Below are 17,319 nucleotides of genomic sequence, written 5' to 3' on the forward strand. Positions count from 1 at the left end.
AATTGGGCTCAAACTCCCTACCTCAGTTCTGCATCCATTCAAGAAGAAGAGGGACCCTTATTCCAATAAAGTCCTTTGAGACCTAGGTATGAAAGCACTATATAATAGCTAGGTAACATTAGTTTCATTATATAGCAAAAATATGCACACAGCATAAAGCTGAAAGAGACTAAGGGATTCTGGTGGAGAGAACAGGATTAGAATTCATAATGATGTTGAGAAAAGACCTGAAAAATCACTATGTATTTGGATGAGGACAAGGACAATCATTGGCTGTGTAGATCCAGCATGGGAAGCTGTTGGGGCAGCACTTCTGCGGAACAGCACTTGAGGGACCCAGAGTAAAAGTGAACCAGTTGTGTGGTAGCAATACAAAAAAGCCAAATAACGTAGTGGGATGTATGAACAGGAGAGAAGTCAGTGCGGTCTCTCATACAGTCTCTTTGGTCAGCATGAGTAGGATCCCAGGTGGAATAGTTAGTCCAGTGTGGGCACTCCACTTTGAAGGAAGCTATGAACTGGTTAGGGAGTATTCAGGGAGAGCAGTGAAAATGGCCAGAAATTGGGAAAATGGGACTTATTTGGAAAGACTGACAAATTAGTTATTTTGCCCAAAGAATGCCTGACAGTGGCATGTTGTCTGTTTGCAAACGTGGAAAAGATGGTTGCAAAGAGGACAGGGTTTGTCTTTGTTTTGAACAGGGAGGATTAGAAATACCTGGTTTAAACTGAGGCACGAGAGATTTCTGGTAGTCATGAAGAAAAATGCTATGGCAATTAGGATAATGAATTCTTGTAATATAATATCAAGGAGGTTGTAGCTGTTCATAAAGAAGTCCTTTTATGACTGGATTAGATAAACAATTGTCAGAAAATAGAGACAACGGATCACGCTTTGAAGGGATGACTTCCCAAGGTTTTTGCCAGCTTTATTTTCCTACAGTTTTTGTGAGAAAGCCATTTGAAAGAAAGGCTGTTATTTGATGGAAGTTAACAGACCAAAACTGCAAATATTATAAAGAAAAATTATGCCTTTTGGACTGAATTTGGTGAGTTAGAAACTCAGGAGTTTGTATTACCTTTCTCACTAAGTAAGCTTGGTTTTAAAAGAGGAAACAGTTGGGAAGAGAGTGATAGACTTTTGTTTTCTACCCAGAAATTTAACTCTGTGCCATTAAAATGATTATGAAAAGAAGTCGCAGTCATTTGCATAACCAGAACATTTATCACGTTACACCCTGGTGAGCTCCTAAGACGTCTCTCCTCTCAGTGAGGCTTAGCTCGGTAGGCTATACCCGTTTAGCTTCTCTTTAATTGAGAATAAATGGAACAAGAATCGTCTCCAAAACCACAAAGGAAGAGATACTAAAATGAAGTTTCACCAAACAGGCAAATATCATAATTTGATTCCCCCCCCTCTTCTTTCTCACAAATATTTCTCTCTGATCAGCAAGATAATAATGAACAGGGAAAGTGAGGATCTGATTTCGCCATTCCTTGGGGCAAGTAGTTTGTAGCTCTGGAAGCTTCTCTTCAGGATTTTTGAAAACTCCAGCAGCAAGTTGGTGGTTGTGTTGGTCACTGCACAGTAACCGTCTTCGTTATACACGTACATTGGCTGTACTGGTAGTTTCTACCACTGCAGTGGTGCAGATCCCTAGCAGAGCTACGTTTTAACTCAATCAATTTCAACTGGGAATTTTTCCTTTTTTTTTTTTTTTTTTTTTTTTTTTTAAAGAAACTGCTTTGGAAGCATTACTAGCTCACTGTTTCACAACATGTTTTTGTTTGGCATATCGGTTTTTGCCTCCATTATGGCGAAAGACAGGATAATAATAACTTTGTTTCCTGAAACAAAACATCAGGATCAACTTCACTTCATCCCCTGCATATAATTCTTACAAAATAGATTTAACAGATTATTAAATGTTGTGCCTAGATAGTCACATTTTGTCTTTTAAATGAAATTCCAAGATTTTATAAACTGAGAATTTTGGCACATGGTGGACTATGACAGTGAGGACATTGTCCCTTTTTCAGTACTGATGGGCAGACCGTGGGAGAAAGATAACAGGAAGAGCAAGGCAGATTAAGATGAGAAATCTATGAGGAAAATTCTTGTTTCTAATTCAACTCAGAATCTTAGGAAGTTATTTTTTAATCTCCCTTTTTTTATTCTTAATCAGTGTTTTTACCTGGGGTTAGCCTTAAATAATGGAGCCTAAATTGTCTCGTAATACTCTTAATTTAAGCATACAATAGAATATACTCTTAGTAATTTAACAGATTATTTTTACAAATCAAGAGTTTGTTCTTTCTTTGCCTAATATGGCTTGTGCAGTGTTACTTCAATTTGTTGTTGAATTAATTTCCTTCTTCTCTAATTATATTTCTACTATTTTTTTATACACTTAAAAAAAATGCTACTAGTCTATATAAATAACATACATTCCATCTAGTTCCTGCTTTTCCAGGTAAGCAATATTGCCTTTCGAAGGCATTACCTGTACCTGGTTTGTACGACTGAAGAATACCTTTCTTTTTCTAACCACTCACTGATGTTAATCCATTCTCTTGTTCTGCTGTGAGATTATTCAAAACAATTGGTAAATAGTGCAATAAATAATACAATTTATTATAGCACCTTATAATGTAACACAATTACTATTATTTTTATGATTGCCTTAATTTTTTATAATTAGATAAAAACTCTGTCCTAAAACAATGAGTGGTGTAATTTGAACTATAAATTTCTTCTTTTCATTTGTAGAAAAAGAAAAATTGCATACATTTTGAGATTTTAAAAGTCTAGGCAATAAAAAAACCCCTCTATTTTTGCTGTAGACAGAAATTTATCTCACGGGAGATGCCTGCACACAGATGCTTCTTGCTGGTTGTGAATAGTTTATATCTTCTCAAAACTTTTGTAACTAAAGAAATATTTCTGTATTTTATTATATTTGATATTCCAGTCAAACAAAATATATTCCTCCTTCTTCTGAAAAAAGAAAATAAATATTGCAAAAAAAAAAAAGGAGTAATCCTTCTCCTTTGTCCCTGAAGTTGTCTTTACAAAATGAAAATTTTAGCTTTGGAGTAGTTTGGGCTTGTGAATGATTGTATCCGGAAGTGCTATAATGACCACAGTTGCTTATTATTAAAAAAAAAAGCAAATTTTGAGAAGCAATCATTTATTTTATTTGGATATTATTTCAACTTGTTGTAACCTGTGTAAATATTTTGGCAAAGGGCTAAGTTGATCACAGACACCGAAATAACTTCAGTAATTACATGGTGAATTAATTAGTTCAATACTTTAATTGAAACCCAAAATAAACCAAACTGCCTTCTTTACTTGAAGAAGTGGATAAAGTATAAAATTGACAGCAAGAAAATCAAAATATTGATGGAGACGGCTTCAGAAATACTTCTCTGTTGTTCTGTGGTTGGCTGATGCTATGGATAAATAAGTTCCCCAGAGAAGATAATAAGGTACCATCTCTTCCTTGACCTTTGGTTCTTATTCTCCTGGGGCAGATGGCTTAGTTTCCGTTAAGGAAAGTAGGCCACATCCAAAAAGACTCAGCAATACGTCTCGGTGACGCCTCACTGCACTGTTTAGGGACCGCTGTGTTGGGAGCTGCCGCCCCCATTTATTTTTTTTTATAGATAGAGAACTGAGTGAACTCACAAGCACAAGCAAATATTTAAAATACAACAGACTTAACGAGCTGGTTAAGGTGTAGTGGCAGCTCTGAGTAAGAAGTGCTCAGAAGTATCGATGCATTCCGCTATGGACGGCTTTGAGCTCTGCTTGAGGTGACTACATCGCTGACTCGCTCAGTATCGCTGTCAACTACAGCACTGTCATCCGCCTTAGGAAGAGTAGGAGATGGGTCATTTACTCAGAAGGGATCATCTTTAGGTTGAGCTACCTTAAGTGAGGACAAGCCCTTTCTCTGCAGAGCTCTGTATCTTTTATGGGGTGACTCTTCTGCAGGAGCAGTACAAAAAGGCCAGGGAATAGCACTTGGTCACAAAATAAGAGAGTCTGGGAGATGCAGGATGCGTTCAAGGGGAGGATTCACCGTTATCAGGGGCACGGGCTTTCACAGCAATAGGGGGCCACTTTGACAGGCGAACCAGCTGCAGTCAGACGGTGTGGTCTGGAAACAAACGTGGATGTAGCAGAGAGGTGACCTGGAACATAGGGATTGCTTGAAAGCTAGGACTTTTGAGGGCGGTTTTTTGGTCATAGTTTATTAAAACTTAGAAATGGCACTTTTAATGATTATTTAAAGATAATCAAGATTATAGTTGCTTAAACACAAAAGGTGTCTGGTGGTCTTGTGTAGTAAGCTACAAAATAACTCTTAAAACTGTTACAGCAACTGCGAGCCAATATGAGAGAGATGGAGAAACTTTGTTTGCGAGTCCGGCAGGAAGACATCCCAGTTCTGCAGAGAATGATAAATCCAGTTAAAGAGGAAGCTTCGTTTGCCATAAAACACTTCCTGCAGCTCCATTCTGAATCTGCAGAAGAACTTAAAAAGCAACTCAGAGGACAGGAGGATGCCTCTTTAACCAGATCTGCAACTGTAGGAGGAGGTAGTAGAATTTTATTTCTGTATCTCTGGTATCTATATTGTTGTATTCAGTCCGCATTTTCTGACCAAAGTAACAAGTTAACAAATGAGATTTCAGTTGAAGAATAATTAACCAAGAAGTGGATTTTCTTTCCCTACACCACACTTTTCTCATGACCTGTGACTGAATTTTGCTAAGTGGAGAATGCTCTAATTAAAGTCTCTTAAGAAATGAGATAGTTGTGGCCTTTCATGAAGAAAATCCTGTAGCCTTGGATCTTGAAATAGAAGACTGTTCATATGAAGAAGAGTGCTTACATTCATGTTTCACAGTAGCTTGACTTTTTGCCCCGCCCCTGCAAATCACTTGATTGTGTGCAAGTAATCATTTAGACCATTTTCATTGAATTAGTGCTTGCAACATCAAGAAGAAAACAATTTTTACATGACAGACAGTATAATATGCCACTGCTGAAATACCTGGAGAAGAGGAGCAAGTCTCTATAGAAAGGAGAACATCTCTTCCTGTAGCATTTTATCTCAGTAACTGACAAGAAAGCAGAAAACAGTATAAATCCAGTTAAAGATTTTGAAAATACATTATAACATGCTACAAGTCAGACACGTTTGCTATTTTCCCCTCCTTTCTCTACAAAATGTCTTTCATTGCTTGCTCTACCATTCTGTCTTCGGGGGAAGCTCTTCTTATGCCCTGGTACTGGCTAGTGTTCTCTGCTAATGATCTGTGAGAAAGTTGGTTACATCAGGATTAAATCCTTCCACATAATAGTAATTAGTTTGATTGCTGCAGCAGCAGTATTCTTAAAAATTGTTTGGAAATTTCATGTGTCTTTGAAATTGAAAGAGTATACTCAGTCAGTGGCATCATAGAAGAACCTGCCATCAAATGTGATTTCATGACCCTTCTTGTAGCTATATAGAGAACTACAAGAACTCTTTCAAGTGTGATTAACAAGGTGTAGCGAGTCTAATGGTCAAACAGGAAGAAAAGTAGATTCGGAAGACTGGGCTTGCTTTCAAAAATGTCATGTGCAGTAGTATCAGAAAGCCTTTTGAATGTCAAGATATATCAAATATAGAACCACAGAATGGTTTGGGTTGGAAGGGACTGTAAAGACCACCTAGTTCCAACCCCCCTGCCATGGGCAGGGACACCTTCCACTAGACCAGGTTGCCCAAAGCCCCATCCAGCCTGGCCTTAAACACTTCCAGGGAGGGGGCATCCACAGCTTTTCTGGGAAACCTGTTCCAGTGCCTCACCACCCTCATCATAAAAAAATTCTGTCTTCTTACCAGGTCAATAAAAAAGACTGAATTGGCTTCTTACTTATGAATCTTGACTCTTTCAACACCTTCAACATCTTGTAGTTGATTGTTCAGTAGTTTGTCCTAATATCTTTGTGGATTTCCAAGTCTGGCTATTTGCCGCATTCTCATTCCCCTCCAAAAAAGAAGATAATAACTGAATCTGTTCTCTTGCAGTCCTCTGAGACCCCCTTACTGAAGTTCTCAAAAATATGCTTGAAGCTTCAGAGGCTGTTTCGTAAATGCTCAAGATTGAATTTCATCAGGGACTTGAATAGATCTAGCTCATCTAAATATGTTTAACCTATTCTCTTTAGGTTCGGACTGTCCATTTTTTTTTCTTGTTTAAATTCATTGCATCAAATACCTGATACCTGTATAAATACCTGTATAAAGACTGACTTAATATTTCTCTGGGTCATCTGTTATTTTCTTTCTTTACCTGGCAATGCACTTACACTTCCTTTGTCTTCCTCTAACTTGAAAAGCATTCATAGAAACTTTCTTGCTACCATTTATGCTCCTTGGTAGCCACAATGTATTTGTGTCCTAGTCTTTATGGTACTAACTTTCCATGCTTATATTATTCCTTGTACTCATCTTAGTTGTGTGTCAAATTCTTTATACCCAGGGCATCGAAGAGCTCCTGCTGGATCCATAACATTTTCCTCTGCATCAGGACAATTTGCTGTCATCTTCAGTATAGCCTATTTTATTAGTGTCTGCCAGCTCTTCTGCAGTCCTTTATCCTTTAGGAACTTCTTCCCCATAGTCTCTACTAATCAGTTTGCCAAATGTGTTAGTATCTCTTTTGAGAGGAGCTCATTGTCTTTATTTACTCTGACTTTTGGAAGAGTGAACCCTGGTATTCAGTGATCCCCTTCATCCATATCAGCCATTACTTTCAGGCTCTTTGTGAGCTCTTCTCTGTTAATATCAGAATGAAATTTAAAATACCTCTTCTTTTGCTAACTTTCTGCAATTGTCCTCAATACATTCTGGTATTTCATTGGAAAGGCCTTGTCCTGGCTTATTGCTTTTCTAACAGGTACATAGGTGTTAAATGGGAGCTAGAGTTTAATTTCGAAGAACAGGATTGCTTTTTTAATCTGAAATACCTTTAAAGCGTGGAGGACATTGAGCATAACTGCACTTCATAAAGACCAGAAATTGATCAGAAAGATTGGGATGAGAAGAACAGAAAAATATTACTGGAATGACACGCTCCTGCAAGTCTGCTCAAGAATACAGGAAATAATTCCCCCCATTTAAAGTGAAACATACAGGCAGGCAGACAACTAAATAATTTTGAAGTTTGCCTGACTGTGAAAGCAGCTCTGTTGAATTGCTAACACGGATGCAATATATTGCCTCTTCTTTTGTGCTTAGAGACTGCAGTCCTGAAAGCAAATCTTGGCTCCTGATCTTAATCAAAGGAGCTTCAGTATGCTCGTTCTTTGTAGCATGTTGCTTCCCATCTGGTAGAGAAGGAAGGAGTTTACAAATTCAAATCGCCCATTTAGAAGGGATGTCAGTGAAATGATGTGGTCCCTTCCCCCCTCCACCATCCTCAGCTCAGGTCCAATAGAAATGGAATTTAATTGCATTTTAAACAAATATTAACAAAAGGTGAGACTCCACTCTCAAAATTACTGAAATCTTTTAAGCAACATATTGAATCTTGCAGAGCATTAGATTTTTATCTTGAGTGTAATGAGGTGCGAAGCTGCTCTATGAAATCTGCAGAGATGGTTTGTATTATTGCATTACTGTGGAGATGCTATAAGTGAACTGGTGGAGCCACTTCCATTCTCAGTTCTATTAAAATTGGTTAAACTTGATAAAACATGAACTAGTGAATATAAATTTCTTACTTGTACTTTCAGCCCAAATGTGACTTCACCTTCCCTTACCCTTCTTATTCTTTAGTTTTCTGAAGTGAGTAAAGAATTTTCTTGAGAATTTTTTTTCCACTAATTTTTAGTTATTAGAAAATGAAAACCTTGTAAACATACTTATAATTTTAAGTTCCCTTCAATGTGTGTCATGCAAAACATCGGTATTACTCATGTGTGTTGAAGGATGTGCTTTTCTACAGTAGGTCAGCATAGATTGTTAAGGACAGACCAGAACAGGGAGCATAATTTGTGAGGAGGCAATTTTACGTAGTGAGCATTTTTTTTTTCCTTTTGAATTACAAATATTTTAATTTCAACCAATTCAGCCTGCATGTGGCTGATTAGGGAAGAGTATGCTTTTCTTGGCAGAAGAAACTTGATTTTGAAATAAGATCGTGAAGGATTGAGATGGAATAAAATACTTAAACCCAATGTTAAATGTCAGAATATGTAGCAGAATCGGTTTATCCAAAGATGGACACATTTGGATAGATGATTAATTATACTGAAAAGGAAAAAGGAATATTTCAGAATTGTGTATATAACATTAATTAATCTGATGCTATAGATCAAAAATATGTTCTGGAAGAACAGGTGATGATTGTAGAAGGTGAAGTGCCTTCCATGTCTGGATTCTTAAAGGTAAAGGGGTAGAAATAATTAGAAAGAAAAATGAGCTCAAAATAAGACCCCAAATTGCTTACTCCATCGTAGCTACTCTGCTACTCTGCTTACTTAGTAATTACAGCTGAATATTGGCTTCATTGATGTTAGACTTCTATTGATCCAAGAGTGGGAAGATTAGGTCCTTAATGTATTTTGAAATACTGGGATAAAAATGGTGAGAAATGGACAAATGTTATGATAATGTATCATTTTTATTTTATCTTAAATTAAGTCCATGAATAAGCATGCACCATTACTGACTTTTTATTGAATATGATTATGTTTATTTTCAATTGCTTGTATCTGTTGTAGTTATATAATATTATTACAGTACCTTGGCACATTCATTGTTTGTAAAGATTTTAACACAATATTTACACTTTAATACTATTAGACGTATCTAACCAGTCTTCCCCACATTAAGCGTTCTCTTTATACTACCCTCCCAAGGAAGGAAGCATCAGTGTCCTACTAAAATAGCTATCTTCCTTCAGAAATCAAAGTTGTCTAAATTAACATGATCTTTTCACTGTGTTTACAGACATACGTTCTCCAGTCTGCCTTTCACACTCTCAAGCTCTTCCTCACTCCTTCCTATGCCAAGCCAAACTTGTTTGTTATTATTCTTTATTACCACTTAATTACTTGTCCATAATTATGCATGTGCCCATTACATCATAGTGGCTCAGGACTGGGCTCTTTGACTGGAGGAGGTACGTGCGTGTCTGTTCATTAGATCTGCTGTCCCCCATGCCACCTAGCTGTCTCTCACTCCCCGTTTGTTCCACCGTACTTTGTTCTAATGCCTTCTGCATTCAATCCAGGTGATTTAGAAAGGAAGATACTTGAGAATATCTCATTTACACCGCTGAGCTTCAAATGTTTGTCATCCTCACAGTATTATTACCCAACTGGATCCAGCACTAAATGCTGGGCAGCGTGTTACTTGGTTTTCACTGATTTTACTTTGAAAGCTTTTTCCTCCAGCTTCTTTTAGTCACAAATGGCTGAAAATCAAACTGGTAGCATAATAATCAATCATAAAATGAGTAACTGGTCAGTTTTGGAAGCACAGTGTTTCTGTGTATCATATGTAAATGAAAAGTTTTTGTCCCAAGCTCAGTTTTCTTAGCTCGGTTGATATAAAATTAATTAACTGACCTTGAATGCAGGAGTATCATATACTATCATTCTCAGAACTGACTGTGAAAGGGTGATGATAGAAATTAATCCATTTCTTTGACAATAACTTCCTTTTAAGAAACTGTCTAGTGCTGCAAGACCTTTCCCTATATGATCATTTTCAGGGCAGATGCTTGGCTCGAGTTAGGTTAAATATCAATTTATCCTTGAGAAACATTAAGAGCAAGAAACTTGCACATCGCCGGCATTCTAATCCAGTGCATTTATTTATAAACATCGTATTTCTCATTCAGAAACTTTATATAACACGGAAGTGAAGGATGGCTCCCAGAGTTTAATCCAGATCTACTCCCGCCTTCCTGAAATACCTCAGGAAGAAAACGCAGCTGAGTCCTGGGAAACTTTAGAAGAGGTATGTTGAAACTCCCTTACTGCCACGTTGGTGCTCTTGGTTTTTAGCAACTATTACAAAATAACATTTTTTTTTTATTTGTAGGACTTGATTCAGCTTAGCCAGTTGGTGACTGATTTTTCTCTCTTAGTCAGCGTAAGTATTAATTCTGCATTCTATTCTAGATAGAATGTTCAAAAAGAGAGCTAATGGCTAGCTCCTAGTTGGGGAAAAAAAAGACAAGCAATACTTCTGCCCATAATCTGAACTCAGACTGAGCTAGTATCACTTGATCAAAGTGACAGAGTAGCAGAATAACATTAACTGAATTTATTCAGTCCTATATTCAAGACTACAAAATCCTCGTCACTGTTAGGAACTTCAGGAAAATGCCAGTAGAGGCAGAGCAGTTTCCCACAGTGAGCTGAGATGCACGAAGGTGCTGTCTTTGCTACTTGGGACTGATGGTAAATCCACCTATAGTTTCAAAGTCTATACATTAGATACTTTCCAAAGTCATAGGTGATGCATATAATGTTTACATCAAATTGTCTAGCAGAGAGGTGGAAGGTTTTCTTTTGATTTTCAAGTGCCAACAGAAGAGGAATGTTCAAAAGCATTAGTTTAACTACTCAGCTGCCCTGTCGGGTTAGAAAGCCAACAGCTCTTACTTCCCTACATCAGTGACTCATAGCTAGGAGTACCTTTGTGGCTCTCCTGTTGATGCAGGCTCTGTCAAGGTAATTTTTTGAGGAGGTAATAGTCTTCTGTTTCAGCACTAGTGCTGGTAATTGCTCCCAAGTTCTTGTCACCAGAGCAACTACTGAAGTTGTAGCCAGTGCCCTTGGCCACAAGCTGAACCTTAGCAGAAGCTCTACAGTGCTGACTGCAGGCTTCTACCCAGATCCCATTAATTTTTACAATTTCTAATCGTACTGGTGACGACAGCCTTCGCTGCACAGGGTAGGCGTTTCTCAGGTACTTATTCTTGCTTTATCAGGACAACTAGAAAAAATCTGAAGTTTCCCTCACCTTTGTCATGCCCTTTCTCTGCTCTCACATACGTAGCTGCCAAAAGGTTGCACATCTTCACCATCCACATTCAGTTCCCAGTGTTTAGTTCTTCCTGTGCCACAGGGAATTTAAACCCACATTTCTCCTCTCCTGGGAGAGTTCTTTAATCTCCTTGCTGTTGGGTTAGTTGGGAGAGATAAAATAGCTTTTATCCTTTCCGCTGAATACCTGCTACTTCACATATACAAAAAACTCCCTCAGATTCATTAGGCTGGAGAGGGACTGCAAAAATTTTTATTCAGTAGCTTAAACATTAGCAGCTTTAGCTAAAAAGGGGAGTTCCTGTTCCCAGGGCTTTCTGGCTTTTACGCATAACTGTCACTAGATATAATAGCAAGTATCTAAAGTGTGTGGATCAGCTCGTAGATGAAGATACCAGAGCTGGTGGACTCAGCAGTTTCTGAATTAGAGGAAAAAAAATCAGAATGCCTTTTATTTTAAGCTGAACATTAGCCATCTCATTATTTTGTGACATAAAACAGCCTGGGCACTGCTGAGATTAAAATAAGAACAAACAAACCCACAAATGCCTTTTATCTTCTGCTCTAGCCTTCTCTGAGAGAGACTGCAGGGGAATCTGACTGCATTTGGAGAAAGGATGGAATATTTTTGTAAAATCAAACAGTAGAATATAGAGCAACAGCGAGTATATTTTCATTACTGTGACTACTCATTTGTAAAGTTAAGTCACTGTTTTATAATGTCATAATTAAACACTTCCATTTAGATTTCTTGGTGCAGCTTTGTATGTTGGAGTTGGTACTGATCTTATAAATGCTCTTTTATAGAATTTTTTTTGAACGTGAAACTCAGCAGGAAACAAAAAGGCTAGTTTGGATGATTTTTTTCCTTTGGAATGTGAGTTCATTTATTCACCGAAAAGATTTAGCAATCATATGTTTTGGGTTGTTTTCTCTAACTGCAGCAACACCTTGTATAATACCCACACCGTATTATTACTTAATAGTTAAGGTTTTTTTAAAGTAAGTTTGTAGTTTCAGCACAGTTTATCAGATGCTATTAATGAACCACCATTAAGGCTGCACGGCTGTGGTGTGTAGCAGATGAAAGTGGCTGTGGGGCCCTGATTACAGGCATTAAAATGGTGTGTATTGGCTCACTGCTGCTTCCCAGCGGGTTACCTCACTCATAATTCCTTTGCATCTAGTCTCAGCAGGAGAAGATTGACAGGATTGAAGACCATGTCAACAGTGCTGCTGTGAATGTTGAAGAGGGAACCAAAAACTTGGGGAAGGTAGGGATCTGCTCCCGCTGGTGAATCAATGGTACTCTGCCTCCCAGCAATCCTCTGTATTAACCCAATTGATCTGCCGTCTTTAATGCTGAGGGAGCCAGCAATTAAGGAAATAAGGAAGAAATGACCCACAGGTAGCAGGGGAAAAAAATAATCAATCTATCTCTCTTGTATTTTTCTATCACATTCAGGCTACTAGGAAATACAGTTTGTGTTTTGGGAGCGGGTGGGGGGGGGGGTGTTTGCTTTTTTCTTTTAGCTATTCTGAGGCTACGTTGGTTTACCTGCAAAGACAAGAGCATTTGATTGGCTCACAAGAATGAACTAAGTGTAAAACAACAGGCTGATGATAACATGTAATTTCAATCCTGTTCCATGTAGATGTCAGTGGTAGTTGCTAATAAGCCACAAGCATAGATTGAGGCACATCATTACTGAAAAGTCTGAGCATTTTCTGAGATTCTCATTTGATTTAATGATGGAGATGAGGTAATAAATAGTGTAGGTAATCAGGCAGTAGCATGTGAAAGGACCTGGTTCACAGCTTTATACATGCGATAGCTCAGTTTTGAATTGTTTTTGTTACATTCTGTCATACACGCGGGGTAGTAGATCATCTTTTTTTAAAATACTAATTTGTAAAGTTTATTTCTCACTGAGCATTCAAGTCATTGCCAAGAGCAATGAGGGGAAAATGCACATCACCACAGGCAAGTATTCTAACTCTTTTTTTTTTTTTTTTTTCCCCTTTACAGGCTGCAAAATACAAGCTGGCAGCTCTGCCTGTGGCAGGTGCAGTCATTGGTGGAGTGGTGGGGGGTCCTATTGGTCTCCTCGCAGGCTTCAAAGTGGCAGGAATTGCAGCTGCACTTGGTGGTGGGATTTTGGGTTTCACAGGTGGAAAATTGATACAAAGAAGAAAACAAAAAATGATTGAACAGGTCTGTTCCAGCTGTCCAGAGCTTTCTCGCCAAAGTGCCAAAAAATCCAGCTGAAGTATAGATTCATTTTGACTAGGAACAAAAGCATAGTCACCGTGCTAATGACAGACTTGCAGCCTTATGCTTTAAATACAAGGCTGAGTTGAGTGAATTTTGACAACAGTACTGTTACTTGGGAGGGGTGAAACAGTAATGGCAGAAGGTGTCTTTTCAGATGTGATAAGTGACATCAGTCCTTTGAAAATTTTAATTATACATGTCTTAGGTGAGCTACATGCACAGCTGTAATGATGGGTCAGAGGTGCTTCACGCCAAATTTGCACAGGGTCTTGCACACAATACGAAGAGATTTGGAAAAACCTAGTGCTTTCCCATGAATGCCACCCAGAAGCTGGAGCTCCAAAGAAAAGGAAATAAGCTCTATCTACCTTTCATGGTCACAGTACTTTAATTTCATTTATCTGGATTCCCAAACTCCTCCTGCGTATACCCCCAGGACATGACTGACTGCGCCTGTTCAATAACGCACAGGGAACCATTAGTTGCCATAGGAAAAGGTTAAAACGTTGGCTGAACAAGCTGGGGGAAAAAAAAAATACGTACATACATCCCACATCTGCCTCCGTCAGCCAAATCAGATCAGCATCATATTCAGCTTTTCCCCCTTTTCAGGTACTATTTTTTTTAAATTTGTAAACCCCTCATCCTGTTCAAAGCATAGTTAAGAATTAAATAGTCTAAGCAGCAATCCTGCAAGACTGCTGCTGGAGAATAATTTTCCAAGGCTGTTCAGCTCCTTGGCCATACAGGATGATGTGAGCAGCTCTGGCATTCTGAGCCCGAAGCCTCAGCTTACTTAAGCAGTGCTTACTGCTAGCTGTTGCCCTTGCTTCTCATCCTCTGTCCCCAGCAGCGCTCTGGTGGGAGAGCTAAATAGCCTCCCTGGAAGGCGGCGCTGCAGCCAGGCCCACTCCCTCAACAGTCTTTATCCCTCAAGGGCGGCATCAGGCGCCAGGTCAAAGGATGGCAAAGCAGCGAGGCCACCAAGTTACCCCTTAAACAGTGCCAACGTCAGCTGACATCCCCAGCTGATGGGACTATTTTGAAAATGTCAATCTGATACTGTTTTCAGTAAGTAAACCCTGCTTCTTTGGGTCAGCTGTTCAGTTCTGAAACTTCTCTCCCTCACACTGCAGAGCAGCTTCTCAGCCTTTGCGAGATTTTGGGAAATGCTGTGGAGCCAGTACGCGGTGAGATGCTGCTTAAGAAGCCTTTTGCTTCTGAAACTTCCATTGTTAACACTTTCATATTTAATGTGTTTTTATTGTCACATAGTCTACTGTTCAGCACACGGTCCTACCTCCATCCTTCCGGGACGGTTCCCACGCTATTGCTGCTGCTGTTTGGGGGAACAGAAATTGAAGTTGGGAAGCTGCTTTTTAAAGTTTTTTTTTTAGATTGTTCAATTCAGCCTGAGCTCTGCTTGAGTCCAGTTTTATTAGGTAAACACTGAAGTCGGTGGTTTCGTTCCTAGCAGGGAACAGTGTATAAGGAAGGAAGCACACTACAGAATGAGCTCCCTTTTCTCAACCAGTACTTTGATATCATCCTTGGAAATAACCCTCTGCTAATGACAGATGATAGGGTTTTGTGCCAAGACGCTGTACACAACTGTTAGTTACAGCACAAATATCTTTTTGAACAGTTCTTTATTACTTTGAAAATATGATTGAAATTGCTATCAGTCAGAGCATTGTGTCTATTTTAAGTAGGTCTGAGGCTCAGGGAAGCAATGTGTGCAAGAATAGTTTTCACAAGTGGTTGCCAACATTGTCAAAACTGCATCTGTTAAAGCCACAGTGCCTACATCTGTAAAATCAGCTGGAGTGGAAAATGTGACCCAACTAATTCAGCTCATTTGCTCCTGTCAGGCAAAAAGCGCTTTTCTTTAAACACATCTACTTTGGATGTAAACGCATTTAATAAATTTCTAACAAATAGCTTCATACTATGGCTGCTCATTCCTTTGATATTAATTTCTACATTTAAAGGAGGAAATGAAGGAAAAAAAGTGTTCTTAATCAGAAACTGTGGTTGAATCTTTGCATGATTTTAAAAAGTTACGTCTGCTTTCCTACTGTATGCTTCAAAACCTTGTGCATTTAAATGCCAGCAGCCACACCAGAGACATTGCGGACTCCAGCCTCTCCCCCCAAGATGAACTAATGCCAGGACAATCTAAATTCATAAAACTGAATTCTTGCCACAGCTTATACAAATTCAGCTTGGTGTGCATTCGTTTTATGAAATGCCTAGCACAAAAAACTATTCTTCCTCCTTGCATCTTCAGGGAAGCAATTTCAAAACATTGTGTACACATTAGACTTGGGAGACTATTATTTAAGCTATGATTTTTAAAAATAGATGGGTTATTTACATATGTGAAGAAACATAGACATCTGAGTAACCAAACTAGCATTTAAATTGCTAGGTGTGTTAGAAGAAATGTAAGATAAAAATAATCCTTTCAGACCAAATAAATGTTTTTGCCTATCAGACTGGTTGTAGCATTTATTGAGAACAAGGGGGTTTATTTCCTGTCAGCATCTAAAAGACTAATCCCTCACAAGTTTTCTATTATTAAAATCATAGTATTGCCAAGATTTTAAGAATCCTGTACTGAGTTACCAAACACATGCTTCAGCTATTGAAATATTTACATTTACTGAAATTAACACAAGTTCCTAAAATGTTGCATGCATTTAGTAACTCATACCCATACGCTAGCTCAGAAGCGGACTCCTTAAGTTCAGTTAAAAAGACAGTTTGGAATGGTTTTGTTCCATGTGGGGATAACACAAATACTGTTTGGCAACTTCCCACAGAAGCCTCGAGAAGCATCAAAGGGAGTGGTGAGCTTAGCACTGAATGGTTAAACCTGCCGATGGAGACAATCGGAATAGAAGGGCTCCGTTTGAGACACATCTCGCGTTTCGTCCAGCACTTGCTCTCTCTAGGCAAATTCTTTATTTCAGCAGATACTTCAGAAGTTCCAGTGCTGCCCAACACCACATTAGGCATACCTAGACTTTAGCTGTTCAATCTCCAGTGAATAAGACTTGAGTGCATAACTGTCCTAAAACCAGTACATCTGATTGTCTACCTAATGCTGGGATGCCAAAGCTCTAGGAACAAGTCCGTATTCAGAAAAGCAAACTTGGATTAAGGAAGGGCGGAGGGGGGTTCATCTCTCTCACTTGCTAGCTGAAAGCACCATTCACTGGCCTGGTGGGTGTACGATGAAGTAGCATCTCTCGCCAAAAAGAGCAGTTTAGACATCTTCCACCAAACATCATTTATAAATAAGAATCCTAAGGAAAAATAGGAGCCTCAGAGTAGTAAGATGAATACTTGTAGGGACCATGCAGGAGTTGACTACAATTTCATGTGCCTGAACAACTCCAGAAGCTCTGTAGATAACAAGCAGCAGCCTTAGAACCACACCCTGCTCGCATCTTTGGTTTCCAACCAGAAGGTAGCCTGACTTGGCCACGTGAAATGCTTGATTTGGCATGAGATAGGGAACAGAAGACCCGGCTTTCAAGCCCTTAACGCAGATTCACAAAACCAACAAAAAAGCATGTTGTAAACAAATCTTGCAGTAATACCCTTTTAGCTACTAATTCTGCATCTGCTTAGCTAGCTGTAGCTTTGTGTTGGTACTAGCAACTCTCTCCTCGGAATCAGCCCCTAGAAAGCGCACGTGCCTGGTGCTGCAGGGGCTCAGTTCAGCAGCCTCTCGGGATCAACTTTTGCCACAGCTGCACAGGACCACGTCAGTCTTCTGTCAGTAACTGAGCAGGTGGTGTCGAGGTGAGAGGCAAAAGGAGTCTCAAGCTGTGAACTGCAGAAGTTGGGGCCCCCACAGAAATAAATGGGAACCCAGTGGTCCACCTACCCAGAGAACAAGCCTCCTCCTAAGGACACTAAACCTTGGGGGCTCAAGCATACTGTACACATCCAGTATTACTTCCCAGCT

The 17,319-nt window shown here is 39.1% G+C and overlaps 1 protein-coding gene across 9 annotated transcripts in view; it reads left to right on the forward strand.

Annotated features, from left to right (window-relative positions):
• The window catches only part of STX17 (syntaxin 17), a 36,755-nt gene extending 20,917 nt beyond the window's left edge, over nucleotides 1-15,838 (forward strand). For all 9 annotated transcript variants that reach the window (XM_054814239.1, XM_054814240.1, XM_054814245.1 and 6 more), the window contains 5 exons: nucleotides 4,389-4,608; nucleotides 9,913-10,031; nucleotides 10,116-10,166; nucleotides 12,253-12,339; nucleotides 13,095-15,838. In XM_054814239.1, the coding sequence (XP_054670214.1) occupies nucleotides 4,389-4,608; nucleotides 9,913-10,031; nucleotides 10,116-10,166; nucleotides 12,253-12,339; nucleotides 13,095-13,334 (717 nt within the window). In that variant the 3' untranslated portion in view covers nucleotides 13,335-15,838. The remainder of the gene's footprint in view (nucleotides 1-4,388; nucleotides 4,609-9,912; nucleotides 10,032-10,115; nucleotides 10,167-12,252; nucleotides 12,340-13,094) is intronic.
• The last annotated feature ends 1,481 nt before the right edge of the window (nucleotides 15,839-17,319 follow it).

This window comes from Grus americana, chromosome 2 (genome assembly GCF_028858705.1).
Source record: "Grus americana isolate bGruAme1 chromosome 2, bGruAme1.mat, whole genome shotgun sequence".
Taxonomy (NCBI): domain Eukaryota; kingdom Metazoa; phylum Chordata; class Aves; order Gruiformes; family Gruidae; genus Grus; species Grus americana.